At 46.2% G+C, this 20,978-nt stretch overlaps 1 protein-coding gene across 1 annotated transcript; it reads left to right on the top strand.

Annotated features, from left to right (window-relative positions):
• The first annotated feature begins 6,345 nt into the window (after positions 1 to 6,345).
• UBE2Z (ubiquitin conjugating enzyme E2 Z) lies at positions 6,346 to 20,922 on the top strand. Its single transcript, XM_079797818.1, has 7 exons — positions 6,346 to 6,727; positions 8,573 to 8,645; positions 10,494 to 10,681; positions 12,935 to 13,046; positions 14,294 to 14,406; positions 15,059 to 15,149; positions 18,917 to 20,922. Exons 1-7 carry the CDS (start codon positions 6,405 to 6,407, stop codon positions 19,085 to 19,087), a joined length of 1,071 nt encoding a protein of 356 aa, XP_079653944.1. The 5' UTR covers positions 6,346 to 6,404; the 3' UTR covers positions 19,088 to 20,922.
• The last annotated feature ends 56 nt before the right edge of the window (positions 20,923 to 20,978 follow it).

Below are 20,978 nucleotides of genomic sequence, written 5' to 3' on the forward strand. Positions count from 1 at the left end.
TAGGTAAGAGAAAGAGAAGCTGATACACCCACACCTGCTGCTTCTCTCAGCTCTAGCAGGAGCAAAACATGGGCAGCATGAACACAGGAGCTGGTAGACATGGTTATCTCAAATTGGGTTGTTTCAAAAGGAGTAATAACTTATAAGTGGGACCCATTTTGTGAAAACCTTATACCTCAACCTATTGCAAAATATCTGTGAAATAGTGAAACCAAGAATATTCCTAATTAGTGTTAACACCAAACGTGAATCAATAAAATAGATTTGTAATTTATATGCAATTTGAAGACAGTCATGCAAGTACCGGTATTTAGGTGCTAAGCATCCCCCTGGAGTCTTGGAGAAGGCAAAGAAATCTAAGGTCCTTGCTCTGAAGGAATATGGTATCAGCAGAGGGGATATAGTAGTGAACAATGCCATATGTTACAGGATATGTGGGTTCAGAAGCTGTGTGCTGTAGAAGAGGAAAAGCAGAGACCAGTGATAGTTGCAGGACTATCAGCTGACATTTGAGCACTTGTATGTTGGCTCATTGCTAAGCACTTTCCATGAATAACTTCCAGCTTCCCTCTGAAGCCATGTCATAGGTAAGGAAAAGGGGAGGCCCAGAAAGCTGAGGCACACAGCTGTTGGTAAAGCTGGGATTCAGACTCCAGAACCTGTGTTCTTACCCCTGCTGACTTCATCTAAGGTTTGTACAAGTTTAGTGACATGCTCAAGATCGTACAGCAGACCAAGGATTCTAATCCAAGTCCATCTAACAGTCATTCAGCAATCATGATCTAGCACAGGACTTCTCAACCTTGGCCCATTTGGGGCCAGATAATTCATTGTTGTGGGGTTGTCCTGGGCAGTGTATGACTGCTAGCAGCATCCTTGGCCTCTTATCCACCGGATGACAGTAACAACCTCCTCTTCCCCAGTCATGACAATCAATTGCCAAGTAGATATTGACAAATGTCTCTTGACAAATCACTTCCAGTTGAGAACTACTGGTCTACCATAACCTGCTGCCTGTCCCCAGCCTCTTCACCTTAAGTAACTCAAGGCAGAGCCCAGGAATCCCAGGGCCAAAGAGAAGGAACGGGACTGAGGTTAAACTGGCAGCTGAGGTATCACCAAGGGAGCCGTGGATTAACTGTTAATACTGTTACGCAAACGGAATTCAGTAACCCTTTGGGATGTCAGGCTGGCATCCTTGCCAGGTCACTACCCTCTGCTAGTAATCAAGGAGCAGCCCCCAGGGAGGTGGTTGCCTTTTTCTTTCTGCAAAGCTCCACGAGGGCAGTAATTTCCCTCCACGTGGGCTCCAAACAGCCTTGGAATTGCTTGGAAATCCAAGTCAGCAAGATTGGAAATGTGGTTAGCAGCCCATGGAGCCCTACAGGGTCAGGGGAGAATGCTCCCCCTCCCTCAACCAGGCTAGTCAGTCAATTACCATTGAGGTTTTTATCTAGGGTCTGTGGTCCATGGACAGAATCATTTTGCTTAGTGGGAATTATTTGTGAGTGGATACGGATGTGCGTTGTTCTTGGAAGAGAATCCATTGTTTTCATTATATTCTCAGGGGTAATGACCAAAAAACAGTCATCTCTGCATTAGGAGTTCGGCATGCTAGCAAAGAGTGTGGACTTAGAAGTCAAAGGAGTGTGCCAATCCCAGCCCTGCCACTTCCTAACTGGGAAGTTAATTATCTCCCTTGAGCCTTGATTGCCTCATCTGTATAATGGGAAAGAGAACAATTCATGGTGGTTGTGACAACTAAATGAGATAGGTAAATATATGCAAATGATGCATGGAATATATATGTACAATATTAATGAGGTATATATCAAGATGTGTTGAGATATGTGATAATATAATATAGGTATTATTAAAATTTTAAATATAACTATTACTACTTATAGTCAGAAGTCTCAAATCACCCAGTCCAAGTTCTAATTTTTCTTTTTAGTACAGAATTTATGGCCTGGATGGGAATTCTTCATCTTTCCCTGGCATTGAGCCCAGGACAAAAGGCTGGGCCCTGGAGCTGAAGGACTTCTCCAGAGAGCATTGGGAGACAGGATTTTGGGGAACGGGAGAAGAAGGATCTTAACAATGTATCTTTAGAGAAGGTTGAGACACGGCAGTGACCTGGACTCTAGGATGCTTGCTGGCCTGTCCTTGGGGAAGGACACTTGCCAAGTTGCCATGAGCAAGGCACTACCAACTTTATTGCATAAAAAGCTCAATGCAGTCCTAGCTGGTTTAGCTCAGTGGATAGAGCGTCGCCTGCGGACCAAAGGGTCCCACAGTCTGGTCAAGGGTAGGTCCCTCCGTTGCAGGCTCCTCCCCAGTCCAGGCCCTGGTCGGGGCTCGTGCAGGAGGCAACCAATCGATGTGTTTCTCTCATATTGATGTTTCTCTCTGTCTTTCCCTCTCTCTCCCACTCTCCCTAAAATTCAATGGAAAAATATCCTCAGGTGAGGATTAACAAAATAATTCAATAAAATAAAATAAATAAAAAGTTCAATGCAGAGCAAGTCCACTCCTGGGGAGGAAAGCAAGAGGCTTGGATCCAAGTTACTGTAGGAAGACCACTGTGTCATGCATCCCCAGAGGGCATGAGAGTGGCTCCCGAAGGCATACTCTTGCCCTCTGGCCAAGCTGCCAGTGAGAAGCAGCCAGGTGCTGCCTTGGAAAAAATCAGTGAGCACTGGGTAAAGTAACCAACGCCAATTTAAAAAATCCTTTGAGCCTCTCCCTGGCCCTTCCTCTTCCCCAGCCTACAGGCCTCCTGGAGTTCCCTTTAAGCAGCTGCCATCCTCTGCAGCCCTTCCGGCCTTGGTTTGCAGATTTTTTGTGCCAAGCTCAGGTCAGCCCTTGGGAAAGAAAACAGGCATATCTGAGCAGGAAGAGGTGCAAACCTAAAGATCCATGGCCAGGGGAAGGGGAGCTAACTACCATGTCCTCATTTCCCATCTGTTCGCCATTTCTACAGTCCTCACTGGAGGTCCGGTCCTAGGGATACAAGATCAGTGCTCCGTGCATTCTGCCCTAGAGGACATCATCTGCAGTAGCTAGACAGATGAGTAACCAAACCACTGAAATCAAAATATGTGCCATAAAAAAGGTATGAATTACTCCAGAGGATAGGGTAATTAAAAATGACTAATAATAACATGCCTGGAGGTGTTAGGCTTGGCCGAGAAAGTAATATTCCAGCCAGCTCTGAAGGTGAGTACTGTAAAAGTAATGAGAGTTAATTATTGAACATTTACTCCGGCCAGGTATTGTACACATTCATTATCACACTATTACTTGTTTATAGCTCCTATTATTTTCCCAATATTACTGATGAGGAAAAGAGGCTCGACAAGTTTAATAACTACAATGCCCCCCGGTAGAGGGCAAGGCTATTCCAGGGAGAGAAAATGGGAGCAAAGGGGGCAAGAAGGTACATGGGCAGGAGAGGTGCCCATTAGCTGGACAGTGCTTGCCACTTGACAGAACATTTCTGGAAATGTCAGTTAATCCTCAAAAAAAACCCTGAGAGGTCGGAAATATCACCATTCTATGGATGCAGAAGTTGGCTAAAATTGGATATTTGCCAAATGGTACAAATCAAAAGCTTGATCCTTCCTTCCAGATCTAAGGTAAGTGTTCTCTGTTCATTGCCCCATCGCTAACGGACCTGGTGCTTAAAAACAAGGGTCCAGCAGTAAGGAGGGGACAAACGGAGGCATCCTCTCACCCCGGAGTCCATAGCTGGACCTCTGCAGTCCGTAGCCAGGGAGGCGTTTCTGGAGTAGTGTTTTTCATTGTGTGAGGTTACCCAGTGAATGGACTTTTGGACCATCTTACTAAATCAATACCCAAGCAAAATTCAGAAATCCATTAAAAATCAATAAAACACACAGTTTGAATAGTCAGTAGATGCACAGTATAACATTTAAAAGGTATAAAGAGAGAGATAGGTATCTCTCTCCCTTTGGCACACCTTGTCAGCAACAGAATCATCCAGAGGCAACCACGGTTGCGTTTCTTGTGTACTCTTTCTGAGATATTCTGTCATCTTTATTACAGAAGGTAAAACACTGTCAATGAATCATGAAATTTGTATAAAACATTGTATTGATTCATTTTGCTTCATGTTACGTACCTAAGCTGTGCCAGGTCCTGTCCTGGGTTCACAAATACTAGTATATAGTCTGGAGCCCCAAGAGTGTGAGGTGTGTGTGTGTGTGTGTGTGTGTGTGTGTGTGTGTGTGTGTGTTGGGGGATAGGGAGTGGGAGCAACAGTGACCAGAGGACAATTGGTATAAGGTAAAATGCAGGCAGAGTTCATAGCTGTGACAGTATGACCTAGTGGTTAGAACTTTTTCTCTGGAGTCAGGCAGATTTGGCGTCCAGCCCTAATTCTGCAGCTTGCTCTCAGTGTGACCCCTGTAAGCGACTGAACCTTTGTAAGCCTGTTTTTCCATCTGTCAAAACAGACTAATAATAGTACTTACTTCATAGGATCCTTCAAAGGAATAAGACAAAGTATACAAGGAGCTTGACACATATTAAGTCTCAATAAATATCAGCTAAAAAAACCCCCACAAATTTTCAGCTATCAATAAATGTTGGTCATTTTCATTCAAGATCACAGTCCCTTACTGGAAATCACAAAGCTGTGAAAAGTGGGCCTTTTTGTGTGTGTGTAATTTTTATCTATTGATTTGAGAGAGAGAATCATCAATTTGTTGTTCCATTTATGTATTCATTCACTGGTTGATTCTTTTTAAAAAATATCTTTGATATTTTTTTGAGAGAGAGGGGGAGGGAGAGAAACATTGATAGGCTGCCTCATGCATGCTCCCTTCAGGGGATGGAGCCCGAAACCCAGGCATGTGCCCTAACCAGGAATTAAACCAGCAACCAACTGAGCCACACCAGCAGGCCCATTAGTTGATTCTTGTATGTGCCCTTATCAGGGATTGAACCCGCAACCTTGGCACATCCAAATGATATTCTAACCATCTGAGCTACCCAGCAAGGACCAAAATTGCACTTAAAAAAACCCACACAAATTTGGCCTTAGCCGTTTTGGCTCAGTGGATAGAGCGCTGGCCTGCGGACTACATGATCCCAGGTTTCAGTCCAGTCAAGGGCACATGCCTGGGTTTTGGTCTCGATTCCCAGTAGGGGGCGTGCAGGAGGCAGCCGACGATCAGTTATTCTCCTTCATCATTGATGTTTCTATCTCTCCCTCTCCTTCTCTGAGATCAATAAAAATATATTTCAAAAATACAAATACAAATTTGGAGGCAAAATATAATCCAAAGTGAGGCTATTCCGTGGACTTAAGTATGAATAAGCATGAGGGCACCCAGATTAGTATGATTATTCATACACTTTACAGTAGAAGTATCAATGTTTGGGTATTTGGTACTGCCCCAGGCCCTGCTGCTAAGTATTACTCTAAATTCTGAAACACATCTGGCCTCAGGGCTTTCGGGTTAAGATTATGAGCTTGTAATCTTGCAAGGGAGAAAAGGGAAAGCTTTTTTTAGAAAGCTGTTTTTCTTAGTCCATAGTATTATTTTTCACCTTACATATCTCGGGAAAATAGAAGCCCTTCCAGGATTTAAACTCACTGCCCCTTGCTTGATTCCTGTATATTCAAGGGCTTGTGTGACACCGAGCTTGGAGTCAGGAGGCCTGAATTTTCCCTTCACCAAGCTTCTCTAGGTCTGTTTCCTGATCCCTATGGCAACGCCTAGCAACAGTGCCTGGCATTTAACAGTCTCTTCATAAATATATATTGAATAAACACTAAAACGAGATAGTTTTTTTACTCGCAGGTTCTGATTTCTTCCTTCCTCTTGGTCCTGTTGCAGGCAGGGGCAATGGCAGCAGTGAGGGTGCAGGGAGGAAGGATAGGTCACCGAGCCTTTCGGACCGCAAGGGGCCTAAACGAGCGATCCCAATCTATCCAGCGTCTCCCTGCAGGCGGCTGGACCCCCGACCCTGCCCCACGGACACGTCTGAGGGTCGCTCTCCTTAAGAAGGGATACGGCCCTCCCTTCCTCCCCTTTCAACGTTTGAGAGACATGTTGGAATTGGGCTGTCAACTGCACCGAGGCGCCCGGGGAGACGCCTCGGAAGCTCGCTCCTCCAAGCGCGGCGCCCTTCCAGCCCCGGGCTCCAGCCCTCCCGCCAGCCCCGCCCCCGCCCGCCCTGGAGGACCGGGGTGGACGCTCTTGCAGCGCGCCTCTCGCTGGTAGAGGCGGGTGGGCGGAGCCAGCGCCACCGGGCTGTGGCTGCCGAGGGTGGGGACACTCTGGCCCGGCTCTCGGTGGTGCGGGCGCGGGTGGGAGCAGCGGCCGCTCTGGTCGGCGGACGTGCTGCCGAGCAGTCCCGGAAGCGAAGCAGCGATGGCGGAGAGTCCGACTGAAGAGGCGGCGACGGCGACGGCGGGCGCCGGGGCGGCAGGCCCCGGGGCGAGCGGCGTCGCTGGTGTTGTTGGCGTTAGCGGCAGCGGCGGCGGGTTCGGGCCGCCTTTCCTGCCGGATGTGTGGGCGGCGGCGGCGGCAGCGGGCGGGGCCGGGGGACCCGGGAGCGGCCTGGCTCCGCTGCCCGGGCTCCCGCCCTCGGCCGCTGCCCACGGGGCCGCGCTGCTTAGCCACTGGGACCCCACACTCAGCTCCGATTGGGACAGCGAGCGAACCGCGCCGCAGTGTCTACTCCGGATCAAGCGGTGAGCCGGGGTGTTCCTCCCCCAGCCCCGAGCTCCAGGCTCGACCTTCCCTGCCCCCATCCCTCCCGCTACCGCTCCCCGCCGCCTGCGCGCCTCCCTCGGCAGCCCGGCTGCAAGGCCCGCTTCTGCCCAGTCCGGGGCGTCGGGACCCGAGCCCCGTCTTCCCCGCCCCGCACGCACCAAACCCCTCTTCCTTCGCGTGCCCAGGTCCGACCCCGCCCCTCGGCCACCTCCGGCGAGCCCTCCGTCTCCCAGCCGGAACCCTCCCCCATACCTGCTGCCCGAAACCCGACCCCTTCGCGCTTCAGTGACACCCCCTCCCGCCCACCGCCCCGCCCCTCTCCCCCTTCCCCACCCCATCCTTGTAGGTACTCCGTGGAGTTCCCACCCTTCGGGGTCCCTCGGGCGTCTCTTCCCGAGCCCCGTTTGTGAGACACACACACACACACACACTATCGATTGCTTTCTTGGCCTCAGACCCGAGACCAGCCTTTGTTTTTATTCCGTTTCCTGAAACCCCCTCCGTAGACTCCCTTCCCAAGTCTAGGTCACTTCCCTCACATACCCACAGTCTTCCCTGGAACCACTGCCACTCTCACACCTGTTCCAGGAACTCGGGCTTCCTCCCCCCCAGTCTCACTCTGGCATGTCATATCCCGGTCAAGATATTTCTTTCCTGTATTTTTTCCTCTGGGTTATCTGGGTTACTTTTCTGAAGTAGCTGTACCCAATTCAAATACAGGAACAAGGTCCTAAGTCCCTTCTGTGCTTGCTTCTTGGGTGACTGATCTTGATCATATCATGTGGTAGGTAATATTTTGCAAACATGCTTAGCGTAGTACAAGGCAATGCTTTTCAGCTGCTATTAATCCTGAAACTTGGTTCCTGATGACCAGACTTTCTCTCCCCATGCACCCATTCCAGTCCGTCTAGGTGTTCTCATCCCCCACTTTCCCAGTCCCTTCACGTGTATCTCTTCAAGACTTTAATGGAAATTAAAGAGTACATTGTGTATAATAAAGTCCCTGGCGCAGTGCTTGACACAGGACAGTTTTCCAATCCTGACATACCTTGAATTCTGCCACTACTTACTTTCTCTGCTCTACTTGCACCTTTTTATGTCCCTATGTACCCTGGTAAGTCCCTAGCCTTTTTCCACCTAGCATGTTCCCCGTTAGACCCTTGCTTACAACTGATCCGTTCTGGTTTGTGAGATATGATCTAGAAATCCTCCCAATTTTATAGTAGTCCCTACTTGTCATCTTCCAGATGTGAGATTCTCAGCAATTTCGGAGGGTCCCCTCCCCAGCCTGAAGCGATTTCAGCCCTATTATTAGTCTCCTGGGCAAGAAGATCATTGCTCCCTGACAGTTCACTTGCCAACGAAGGTCCACAGTGGTTTATGGAATTCATTTTTTTAGTGAGGTTGATGGTGCCTTCCCAGTTAACTAAAAAAAGTTTCCATTGAGGATTCAGCTGTAGTACCTGAGAATCTCGGGGGTGGGAGTGAATGAATTGCCATGTGGGAGGAAGTGAGAGTAAATGGGATGTGGCTTTTCCAGGGTGACATCTGATGCCATTGGGATCTCTGATTTTTTTCCCCCCCCTCCTAATCCTCCCCCTGAGGAAACAATGCCCCTTTGATAATAATTTGCTCTCTGTCTGCCTGACAAGTACTCAGCTGAGATTTCTCAGCCAACAAGACAGTGCAAACATTTGTGGTACCAAGCACCACTTTCTCGAACCCTGGCCTCACTGAGGTGATAACAACTGTCCTGTTCAAGGGATTCCCCTTTTTTCTCCTCTCCCTCACTCCCTCCCCCACCTCCTCTTGGTGTTATACAGGGATATCATGTCCATTTATAAGGAGCCTCCTCCGGGAATGTTCGTTGTACCTGATACTGTTGACATGACTAAGGTATGTAACTTGCTGGGAGTCGGGATTTATTGGGAAGTTGGGCCCATAAAGTTGGAAGAGTCTAAAAGATTATCCAGCTCACATCTCTGATTGCATACAGAAGGAATCAAGCCCCCAAGAGAGTAAATGGCTTGCCCAAGATTACACAGTGAGGTGGAACAAAGCCTTGAACAGGTATCTTATTAGGGTGCCAATAGGTCCTGCTTGGCTTGGAAAATCCCAGTTCACACCTCTTGTTCCAGCTTAACTATTAATAGGGCACTCTTTCATTCTCAGAAGCGCTCCAGTTTGGATAATAAATTATGTGGACACCCTACCATTGTACTACCCAACTCTTCTCCCACCTCGCCACCCTTGACCTTTAAGTGTGCTGCTGTCAATCAGGCGCAGAGAAGGTTGGGGACAGGGCAGGCTCTAGTGAACAGAGTTTGTAGTTAAAAGGCATTGTTAGGCTCCTATCCCTACTGGCTGCTTTTGAGTATCCCTTCCACCCAAATACCTTTCTTCTCCTGTCCTTCACACACAAAACACAGAAAGCTTAGTATGCCACGTCGAATTTCTCTGGCATAGATACACAGGCTTCTCTGTCATCGAGTGTTCTACCATCAGAAGTGAATTTCCTAAATCTTGTGTTTAATGAAAACTCATAGTTTCAAATTTCTTAACAGTAGAAATTCAGATTTTGTATTGTTGGTATCTGTTATGAATAGGTTTCTCTTTCAATTAAAAAAAATTTTTGTGGTTAGAAATGTTTTTCCTGGAACATCTTGTCCTCAGTCAAGTAGCAGTATTAATATGCTAGTCCCTAGGTTCCCAGAATTGATGCCATGTTGGTACCATTGAGCTTGCTTTTCCAATGACTGAGGGCTAAAAGAAAACAGCGTGCCACCCGAGCAAGGGAGGGACTTACACTGAGGCCTTGGATTGTAGGTCCTTCTTGCTGTTCAAATTCTGAGTAGACTCACATGCCTAGGAACCTTTGTAGAAGAAATATAACTGAGTTCAGATTAGGGGAATCTTGTTCAATAATCATGGCTGGAGGAAGAGAATTTAGTGTTCTGTTTTAAGTGCTACTGCATTTTTCCTTTTTAATTTAAAAAAAAAAAAAAGTACCCTACAGTGTTGGGGAAAGTTCTGGGGATGGTCTAATGGCTCTGAGTAGACCATGAGGTTTTCATATTTTTCTTAGTACCTTTGACACAGCTGGGTGCTCCCTGAGCCACATCCTCTACAGAAGGTTTGATCCTCTGTAGAGGAAGTAGACACCCTAGGCCTCCATCACAACCCTCAGCTCTGTACTGTTACTGGCACTGGTGCTGTGGCTTCCAATCCCTTTCCTCTTTTCCATTCATCTTACCTCCCCTTTGTGCCACATAAATGGAGGGTGGAGTTGCATCCTACGCATGTTAAACTTGGACAAATCCAAACATACATATTCAGAAAAAAACACCTATTTCTTAGAATATGTTAGGATAATACTTCACAGATACATATTATATTTTGCACATCGGTGTTCTGTCCATTTGCTATACATAACACTGGTCAGAGAAGTTCGAGCAAAAAATAGGCTTTAAGGGAGTTTTAAGGATACTGAAGGATGATTTTGACTAGATTGGCTTTTCACCTTAGGCTCTACCTTTAGAATGTAACCCCTGAGTAAGATGCCACTCCACTGGGCCAAACATGTTGATTAATATGAGTGAGTCCAGGCTGTTCATTCTGCATGGAGAGGATGTGGACTGGATCCCAGATGAAGGTCCTGCTTCCAGCACGGGCAGCACGTGGAAGCCAGGAGGGGTTGGGATGGGACATCACCTCACGATTTTGAGATGGGGTTTTATTTTGCAGATTCATGCATTGATCACAGGCCCATTTGACACTCCTTATGAAGGGGGTTTCTTCCTGTTCGTGTTTCGGTGTCCGCCCGACTATCCCATCCACCCTCCTCGGGTCAAACTGATGACAACGGGCAATAACACAGTGAGGTTTAACCCCAACTTCTACCGCAATGGGAAAGTCTGCTTGAGTATTCTAGGGTAAGAGGAGACTTCTAAGTGGCCAAGTTGGTTGTTAGCAAATAATTACTCTAGGCCAGCCTTTATCAACCAGAGTTTCTCGTCTGAACTACAGAACACAGAAAATAATTGGAGTGACTATTCTCCTCAGGATGGTCCATAACTAGTATCGTTCCAGATGCAAAAGAGAGAAGTTAATTCATTACATACAGTGGATGCCTTAGTGAAGTGGTTCTCCCTGAGCAGCACCAGCATCTGGGAACTTGTCGCCTTGCAGATTCTGGGGCCCCACCCTGGACTTACTCTATCAGAAACTCTAGGCCTGGGGCCCAGCAGTCTGTGTCTTCTAAGTCCTCCAGGTGATTCTGCTGCACACTCCAGTTTGAGAACCACTCCCGTAGGGCATCAGGGCTTAATTCTCTCCCAAACAGGTTGAGAAAGGCTGCAGATCTGTGCCATTCAAGATTGTGGGTGTCTTATTTCTGAGTCTCTCGTTGAGTGGCTTTGGAGGCGGTGATGATAATTACGATATTTTAACAAGTGAATGAAAAATGCCTGAGGTTGGAAATCACATCACATACAAAACACAGAAGTTTTAAGTACATTTCATTTCTGGGAGCAACCGAGATTTTGCTTCATGTAGTTCTCATCCATTCTTTTTAATTGCATTAAGGGGTTGAAAATTCAGAATGGAAATGTCTTCTAATATATTCTGAATTGGTCTTTTTAGTGTGGTCTGAATTTCCCCGGGGCAGAGAGCAAGTGCAGGTTGCAGTTGAGAAAGTTACCCGTGCTGGTGATACTGTTTCCTTTCTTCCTGTCCAATAATTTCCAGGGTTGTGTGTGGACAAGGTAGCTGACACAAACTGGAGACATGATATATATATATATATTTTTAATCTCTCAGACCTAAGGGTATATTTTATGATTGTGACAGTAAGGAAGTCCTTCATCTCACTAGGGTATATAACTGTCTGCAGGTAGGATAGTGGTCTGTGTAACCCACAGTGGTAAAGAAGTGTAGTTATTGCTTCTGTATAAAGTTTGTTCATGAAAGTGTTTTGTATTAAATTCTCCTTCACTAGGCCAATATAAAACTATTTTGAGCAAACACCAGCTCACAGTAGAAATAGGGGAAGCAAGATGGTGGTGGGTAAAAGTGGCAGAAGTATGTTGGGTGGAAAAGAAGAAGCTACCCTGAAATTGAATATTTGCCACAAAGAATTGAAGTAGAACTTTCCCGTGAGTTCTTGGGTGATTATATTCACTTTTATCAGCCTCATTTTTTTCCTCCCTACCTAGAAAAAAATGCTGGGCTGACTTACAAAAGAAATTTAATGAAAGTACCATGTTGACTTGAATCCCTGAATATGTGACACCTTAGCACAAAGTTTAGTTTTGGGGGGAGCAAAGCTGAGAAGAACAGATTGAGAGGTACTGGAGAGCGAGCTCTGACGTAGTTACTGTTTCGAATCGCTTACTTGGGCTTTCCTCGAGTCCAACGGGGAAGAAGAATTGACCAGCTAACTTGAAGAAGCAGTTGTGGCTCAGGTGCCCTCTTATCAGTTACTAAAAATAAATATAATTAATGTCCAGCCCGCCCTCTTCCTCTGACTATTTGGTCAGATTTATGAAAGAGAGGAGTGGTTTTGGTGTTTCTCTCCTGTTCAAATTGTTTTTCATATATTTTCAGACCCTCCACAATATAGAAGTGCCCCTTATTCTACCTTCATGTCCTTTGGCAGAGTTCTGTAATCCTCAGAGAATTTGACACTCCTTGGGGGCTTGAAAGAGCACTGAATCCCTGATCATCAATCCCACCATGTGGCCTCTAACCAGATGGCTTTGTCCGCTCTGTCCCTCTGTGCTCAACTTTTCTCTCCTAACTCCATCACACCCCTAAGTAAATAAGTAAGCTCTTTGAGGTCCACAGAAGTTAACATTTTTACTCCCTTTGGAGCTTTTTCTCACCTTATTTCTTTCATTCTGATTAACAGAACCTTTCCTAGCTACTGTTTCTTTCCTAACCCAAAGAAAATCCCTTCAAAGTTATCTTGCTTGCTTTACCCTCTTTTCTTTTGTCCCACTTGATAAGAGGATTAGGCAGTTGACTGATTTCTTGTGAATGAGGGTGAGACAGAGGTTGGGAAAATCCAGAGTATTAATAGTGAAAGAGAAAGGTTGTGCTGCTAGGCCCCAGGGTACTTGTGTACTGGTCTTTCCCCCTCTCTCTGTGCCTCATCCCTCTTCCATTTCCTCTGATGTATTTTGCAGTACATGGACTGGCCCTGCCTGGAGCCCAGCCCAGAGCATCTCTTCTGTACTTATCTCCATCCAGTCCCTGATGACTGAGAACCCCTATCACAATGAGCCTGGCTTTGAGCAGGTAAGGCCAGGTGGGTCCAGCTCTGGGGTGTGGAATGTTGGGTTTTAAGAGATCTGAGAGGTCTGTTCAAGGGTTTTGGGATTGTTGTTTTTAACCTGGCTTAGCCTATGTATTAAACTTGTCACTTTAGGAGGAAAAAAAGGAGCTGACATGAGTGCTCCTCATTAGTGAATTTTTTCCCTTGTAAGTTACAATAACACTCAAGGTATTGCCATTTGACTTGGATTAATCCACCATGTGGAAGTCAGTGGAATCATTTGGAAATTAATTCTGAGCCTGCTTTGGGGGCTGTCTTACCTACTGTGTTCTTCTGCATGCCTCCATTCTCCAGTGTCCCCTTGAGGTGTTCTGTAATGACTGTTGCCAAGCCAGGCATTCTTTGGGAGTTATGAAATAAGAGTTGACCCTTGAACAATCCACAGTTGAAAATTCATGTACAGCCCTAGCTGGTTTGGCTCAGTGGATAGAGTGTCGGCCTGCAGACTGAAGGGTCCTGGGTTCCATTCCGGTCAAGGGTTATGGGAGCATGCAGGAGACAGCTGATTAATGATATTGTCTCATCATTGATATTTCTATCTCTCTCTCCCTCTCCCTTCCTCTCTGAAATCAATAAAAAAAATTTTTTTTTTAAGGAAGAAAATTCGCATATAACTTTGACTATAATGGGCCCTTTGCATCCATCTATTCAACCAACTGTGGATTGAAAACAGTATTTTTTATTCATGGTTGGGAATGTGAAGATACTGTTTTTGATCAGCTGTTGGTTGAATACACAGATGTGGAACCTGCAGATGAGAAGGGCTAACTGTATTTACTGGGGGAAAATTCACATATAATCAATAATGGTAGAACCATACAGATGTGTAAAGGAGTTAACCAGGGAGCATCCTGATATCTTACAGACTTTCTGGACTGAGACTCCTAACGTCATTTGTGCATAATTGGTTATTTCTCACTAATCCTTCCCTGAGAAGCCTTTCATTTCAGGCTTTGGAAAATTTGATGGATCTAGTTTGATGCTTATAGATCATATGACTCATAACAGAGGATGGGTATTGGTATGCATTGGGAGGAGGTAAACAGTCTCAAAAATGAAGGCCTAGTTGCTCTTTAATGGGTTTGCCATACAGTGAAAAGATATTCCCTTGTTCAGTTGCTTGGGTCACCTGCCCCATACTAATTCTGAAGTCTCTTCCCATTGGCTTTTCTCTTTGTACTTGGATTCTATGGTGACTGTCACATTACAGGAGAGACATCCAGGAGACAGCAAAAATTATAATGAGTGTATTCGGCATGAGACCATCAGAGTGGCAGTCTGTGACATGATGGAAGGAAAGTGTCCCTGCCCTGAACCCTTACGGTATGTGTCTCAAGAACCCACTTGTAACTTGTATTCCTTTTGGAGATTTAGCTGGTTCATACCTTTGAGAACTTTTGAGGCAAAATCCCGTGTTGGGCACCAGAGGGAGACAGAGAAGAAGCAAGTGGTTTAAAAACATGTGGTTCATGAGGGTTCCCCAAGAGGAAGTTCAGAGAGAGATTCTCTGTTCTTAGAGAGTGTCAGGCCTGATGGAAAGATATAATCTATGTCCTCAGGGAGCCCCCAGTTTCGAGAATCTGACCATATTAAAGACATAACTGTTCTACAGCCAAATGAGGTATAGAGCACTTCATAATAAACCTATTTCTTAATGTTCAACTTTATTTCTAAGTGTTAAAACAAGAAGAATAAAGTCAAGAGCAACGAAACAAACTTCCTTGGAGAATGTTGAGTAAGGATTGGAATTAAGGATGGCCTATGGAAAACAAATGAGATTGAGCAAGACATGAGTTAACGTTGGGATTGGAATGATTAGTATTAACAGTTACTCATTTTATAATCCTTAAGATTTAGAGAAATTAACCATGAGCTTAGGAACTCTGACTGTTTAATTTGGCCTTAAGCTTAGATAGTGAAGGGGTGACCCCTTGCCCCTTTGTTCCTAACTTAAGCTTCTCTGCTTGTTTTCCAGAGGAGTGATGGAGAAGTCCTTCCTGGAGTATTATGACTTCTATGAGGTGGCCTGCAAAGATCGCCTGCACCTTCAAGGCCAGACCATGCAGGTAATGCGGCCCCTGCTGTTGACTCCAGAGGCCTTCCAGCGGACTATGTAAAATCCCCCTCTAGAGTGACATCCACCCCTTCATAGAACTCAGAGCCAAAAGGAACCTAGTTTAGTTGAGTAGCTGAGGCTCAGAGAGGAGCCTGACTTGCCTAAAGCCATATGGAGTTGGTTCTCAATTCCTAGCATAAACTAGGTACTCATGAGCAGAATACGAATCCTTCTAGCCTAGAACTCCTCTTCTTGGTCAGCAGTCTTTTCGAATCAAGAACCCTCAGCTCTCTCAGAATCTTAAGGGTTGTAAGGGTAGAGTCATCTATTGGAATTCCATCCCTAGCCCAGAGGGGTGCTAAGAGAAAGAAGGCTTAGAGAAGCGTTGTGTATATAGTGTTATATGTTGAGATTCCTATTACAAGATGGTAACCAATTATTCATTCTGTGCATATACTGGGGAAATGTGCTTCTGCTTCCAATAAGAGTACAGAACTTGCCCTAGCTTGTTTGGCCCAGTGGATAGAGCGTCGGCCTGCGGACTGAAGGGTCCTGGGTTTGATTCTGGTCAAGGGCCCATGCTTGGGTTTCGGGCTTGACCCCCAGTAAGGGGCGTGCAGAAGGCAGCCGATTAATGATTCTCTCTCATCGTTGATGTTTCTCTCTCTCTCTTTCTCTCCCTGCCTTTCTAAAGTCAATAAAAATATATATATTTTTAAAAGAGTACAGAACTTAAGGCTTAAGAAGAGATTCTTAGTCTGGCCAGTGTGGATCATGGTTGAGGTTCAACCTATGAACCAGGAGATTATGGTTGGATCCCGGTCAGGGCACATGCCCTAGTTGCAGGTTCTATCCCCCAATGTGGGCTATGCAGGAGGCAGTCGATCAATGATTCTCCTCATCATTGATGTTTCTATCTCTCTCTTCCTCTCCCTTACTCTCTGAAATTAATAATAATTTTTTTAAAAAAGAGGTTCTTATTAAACCAAATTGCAAATAGGCTTCAAAATAAACAACCTGGTTGGTAGAGTGTGAGAACCCTTAGTATTGAAGGACTAGTTCTTGAGTCTTTTGGGTCACTTACTGGTGATGTTACTTAGAAATATGGCGAGTTGGGTAAATGACTAAGACCTCTTAAGGTTCTCTCCAGGTCTTCTTGGGTTCTTCTCCTGCCCCACTCCCTCCCACTTCCCACCCAGCACCAGCAGCAGAAGTAAATGTCTTGTTCCCTCAGGTGCTGCTTAGAAATGTTAGTTTCCCTATCCTTCCTTCAAGGACTTCACACCCACCTGACACATTTAAACTCAAAAGGGTAAGGCCAGCTCAAGAGTATATCAAGCCCTGATTCCTAGTCAGAGCACATGCCCAGGTTTCCAGATTGATCCCCAATAGGGGGCGTGCAGGAGGCAGCTGATCAATGTTTCTTTCTCATTGATGTTTTCTCTCTCCCTCTCCCTTCCTGTCTCTCTAAAATCAATAAAAAATATTTATTTTAAAAAGTATATTGAAGATGATGGATGCTGTGGTTTGTTCCCCATCAGGAATTCTCATTGCTGGTACCCAGCAGCATTTCCAATATTCAGTTTATTAAGGAAAAATAACTCATGATGAGGGAAGGAAAGGGAGAGCAACATCTGGGAAGGACAGTGGGTAGAAATGGACCCAATGACGAAAAAAGGAAGATTTGGCCTGGCCGGCATGGCTCAGTGGATAGAACGTCAGCCTGCAGATTGAAGGGTCCTGGGTTCAATTCCAATCAAGGGTACATGCCCAGGTTGCAGGCTTGATCCCCCAGTAGGGGACATGCAGGAGGCAGCAGATCAATGATTCTCTCTCATCATTGATGTTTCTATCTCTCCCTCTCTCTTCCCCTCTGAAATCAATAAAAGTATATTTTTTTTAAAAAAAGGAAGATTTGGAAAATTGATAGCTCCAGAGTAAGTGTGGATTTCAGCCTTTGGGGGAATATAACCTTCGTAAGTGTAAAATGTGCACTATGGTCACAGTGACTGTGGCTTCTATCACCTAGTCCCAGATCATGAGGGTTATATGTGGGCAGAAGTGTGGAAGGAGTTTATGTAGGTGAAAGAGACAAATTGTGAGAAGTAAAAATCATATGCCTTTTTGTGACTGCCAAGGAAAGTAGTCTCCATTTATTTGAGCCTCGGCCATGTTACTTGGCTGCCATATTCCTTATGTAGCATTTTTAATTCTTTGTTTTGTTTTGTTTTAATTCCTTTTTTTATATCCTTCATCCCAACTATTTTTGGACTTTAAGGACAGTTAAGCCCTTTCTGTATAATGTTTGGAGATCTTTGATCTAGAATGACAAGGACTAGGATCAAGGCTAGTTGCCCTGGCGTGATGCCCAGAAACCTGGACAGGAATATGGTGATTGGTCCCTGGGAAAGAGTACAGGTGCTTATTTAGAAGTCAGAACTCCTGAGTTCTAGACCTCTCTGTGACCTTAGAAAACAAATTACCCTTTTTGAGTACAGTAAGTCCTCATTTAATGTTGTTAGGTTCTTGGAACGGCAGCAAAACAACATATAACAAAACCAAGTTTACCATCTATACTAATAAAAGGGTAATATGCTAATTAGACTAGGTCAACCAGCCATCTTCTGGACGTCTGACTTCCTTCCAGACAAAGCCATGGTGGTGGGGGCCGAGGCAGAGGCAGTTAGGGGTGATCAGGCCGGCAGGGGAGGGCATTTGGGGGCAAGATCAGGCCTGCAAGGGAGGGCAGTTGGGGGCGAGATCAGGCTGGCAGGGGAGTGCAGTTGGGGGCGAGATCAGGCAGGTAGGGGAGGGCAGTTGGGGGCAAGATCAGGCAGGTAGGGGAGGGCAGTTGGGGGCGAGATCAGGCCTGCAGGGGAGAGCAGTTAGGGGCACGATCAGGCCAGCAGGGGAAGAGGGCAGTTAGGGGCAAGCAGGCAGGCAGGCAGGCAGGTGAGCGGTTAGGAGCCAGCAGTCCCAGATTGCAAGAGGGATGTCCGACTGCCGGTTTAGGCCCGATCCCATGGGGTCCCCAATTGGAGAGGTGCGGGCTGGGCTGAGGGAACACCCTCCCCCGCCCCGTGCACAAATTTCATGCACCAGGTCACTAGTAATTGATATAAAGAAGAGTTACATTCCTAGGCATCAGTGTTGAACCAGAGTGATTTGAGGACCTATTCTATAGGCAATGAAGGATAATTTCCCCCTTGTATAGTTTTTTAGGTTAATTGGAAACACAGATATACTTTATTACAATCCTGGTCTTGTATTTCTCTTCCCCATTTTTCTTGCCTTTAGTGTCACCTCTGTATATTGGCTTGTTTCTGAGGAATGCAAACACATTTGAATGTTGGCCAAAGCCAGACCTGTCTGGGACAGTACATGTGCCATAATATTCCTGAACAAAGATTACCGTACTTTCTGGCGTATAAGACGACTGGGCGTATAAGATTTTCCTGGGTTTAAAAGTCGTCTTATACACCGGAAAATACAGTATATTGATGAGATTAGATATAATGGATTAGATATATTAGACTACCATATTTTCCGGAGTATAAGACGACTTTTTAACCCAGGAAAATCTTATACGCCCAGTCTTCTTATACGCCGGAGAATACGGTATGTTGTCTGCTGTTCAGAACTATCTGTGCTGTGCCCTCCTCTCTTCCTATGATTCAGAAGTTGAGCATGCGTTTCACATGGGCCTAAAGCTGCTCTCGCTAGGGTGAGCCACCCAGACTTGCATCTTCCATCCCCCTTGTCTCCTTTCCCCTACAGGACCCTTTTGGAGAGAAGCGGGGCCACTTTGACTACCAGTCCCTCTTGATACGCCTGGGACTGATTCGTCAGAGAGTGCTGGAGAGGCTCCATAATGAAAACGCCGAAATGGACTCTGACAGCAGCTCGTCTGGGACAGAGACAGACCTGCATGGGAGCTTGAGGGTTTAGATCTTGCTCCCTTCTCCCTTCCCCCCACTCGAGAGTCCCAGCAAGTTCCTTCCCCCACCCCAGGGATGGAGAGGCACTGTGTATCTCCCTCCAACGTGATGTCATCCTGCAAGATGGCAAGAACCAAGCAAGCTTGGATCTCCCAGGGTGTGGGAGTGGGGAGGCTGTTCCTGATCTGACTTCCCTGGCTCTCAAGCATCTGGGGCTATGTTCATCCCATATCAGGGGCCAAGGGACCTATGCAGGAGCACCTAGGGCGAGGGCCTCTGGCAAAAACAAAACAACCGACACACCTCTCCAAAGGGCCAGCTCCTTAGGGATAGTTGGGAGACAGAAATTGCAATTCCAAGAGGGAGTGTGCCCAAATGATTATGGGATATTTGGAAGGGAGCTTGGGGTGGGGGGGCTGTCTGTGACACTTAAGCAGTCTGGGTGGTTGGTTGTCTGTCTGTCTTCAGTCTTGAAGCAGGGCTTCCCAATGCCCTTTTCCTCCTCGCCTCTTTTCCCCCATTATTTCCCGTGGGCCAGCATAATTTTGTTTTTCCTAATTTATAGTCACTGTTCTAGACAGACCAAAGAGAAGGAACAGTGGTGGAATCTAGGCTGCTGATCAGTGAGTTTTACTTAGCACCTGAGCACCTTTCTCTCCGCCCATCCCCTCACCCATTTCTAGATTTAAGACAGAAGGTAAATGTGATGGGACTGAACCAAAGTCTTGGTAAAGCCTGCACAGGTACCATAGGAAGCTGAAAGTACTATTTATTCCCAAAAATCATTGATTCAAAAAGTTCCCAATTCAGGCAGCTGCTGGATGTATGATAGAGCCACTATATAGAATAGTCTCTCAGATTTTCATCAATACTAGTCACAATGAGGGTATTTCTCCTGGGTGGGGTGAGGGGGGAGGCTGATGCTAATCCTGTTATATTTTGTTTGGCTGTCCTTGTGTGCTCCCCCCAACCCCCAGCCTATAGTCCCCCTTCCTCATGTCAAGGCCCAGGGACTAGTGGGGAGTAAGGGTAGCCAGTGGCAGAGATTGAGGGTGGAACTCTGGCAACTCCTACCCTTCTCTCCCTTTCTCCCTTCCTCCCAGCTGCTGTTTGTCACTGGCTCTGATGGGTGTTTGCCTGGCTGTGTGCTTATCTGTATTTAGCTGCAGTGATCCTTTAGCTGGTTGGCTCAGAAAAATGTGCTTTAAGTGCCCTGATACTGGGCATCGAGGGAGTCCATATTTCCCATTTTTGAGGGGTTATCCCTGTGCTTTCCAGATTCTTACTGTTATGGCTCCCAGTGGGTTATTGGTGACCCGCCTGACACAGGGCCCCAATCAGTATCCAGCCACATGTAAAGAGAGGATAACTTGTATCTGCTCTTCCAGCTGCTATGGAGGCCTCTGCCTTGTGAATCATGGGACTTCCCTGGGTGAGTTGGGAAGGGGGTTGGGCACAAAGGAGAATGTCCTACTTGGGAGGGCAGGAAGCAAAGAAACTGGACAGGAAGTGGGTCTGGAGAACAGAAGTTTATCTTGGATATCTAAAGGGTGGTCTTTCTGCAAGGACTCAAAAAGGCACCCTGCTTCCAATTTCCCTCTTCCATTCCCAGAGCTAGTACAGGGCTTAGAATGCCCTTGGTCTGTCGGTCCAGTGTTGTCTGTCATCCATTTAAGTGTTCCCACTTTCAAGTGACAATCTTCTCCTTGGCCCTGTCATGGGCAGAGCATGTCTGGCATACTGGCCTGACTTTTACTCCGTAATCTTGAGTTGAGGAAATATATGCACAGGAGTCAAAGAGATGTCTTTATATCTGACTGTACATAAATGAAGTTTTTTTTTTTTCTTTTTGGTGCAATAAAGTTTGTTTGGCAGAAGGAGGAAGCGCCTATGGGTGTGGG

The sequence above is a fragment of the Cnephaeus nilssonii genome (genome assembly GCF_951640355.1).
Source record: "Cnephaeus nilssonii genome assembly, chromosome: 19".
In the NCBI taxonomy this organism is placed as follows: domain Eukaryota; kingdom Metazoa; phylum Chordata; class Mammalia; order Chiroptera; family Vespertilionidae; genus Cnephaeus; species Cnephaeus nilssonii.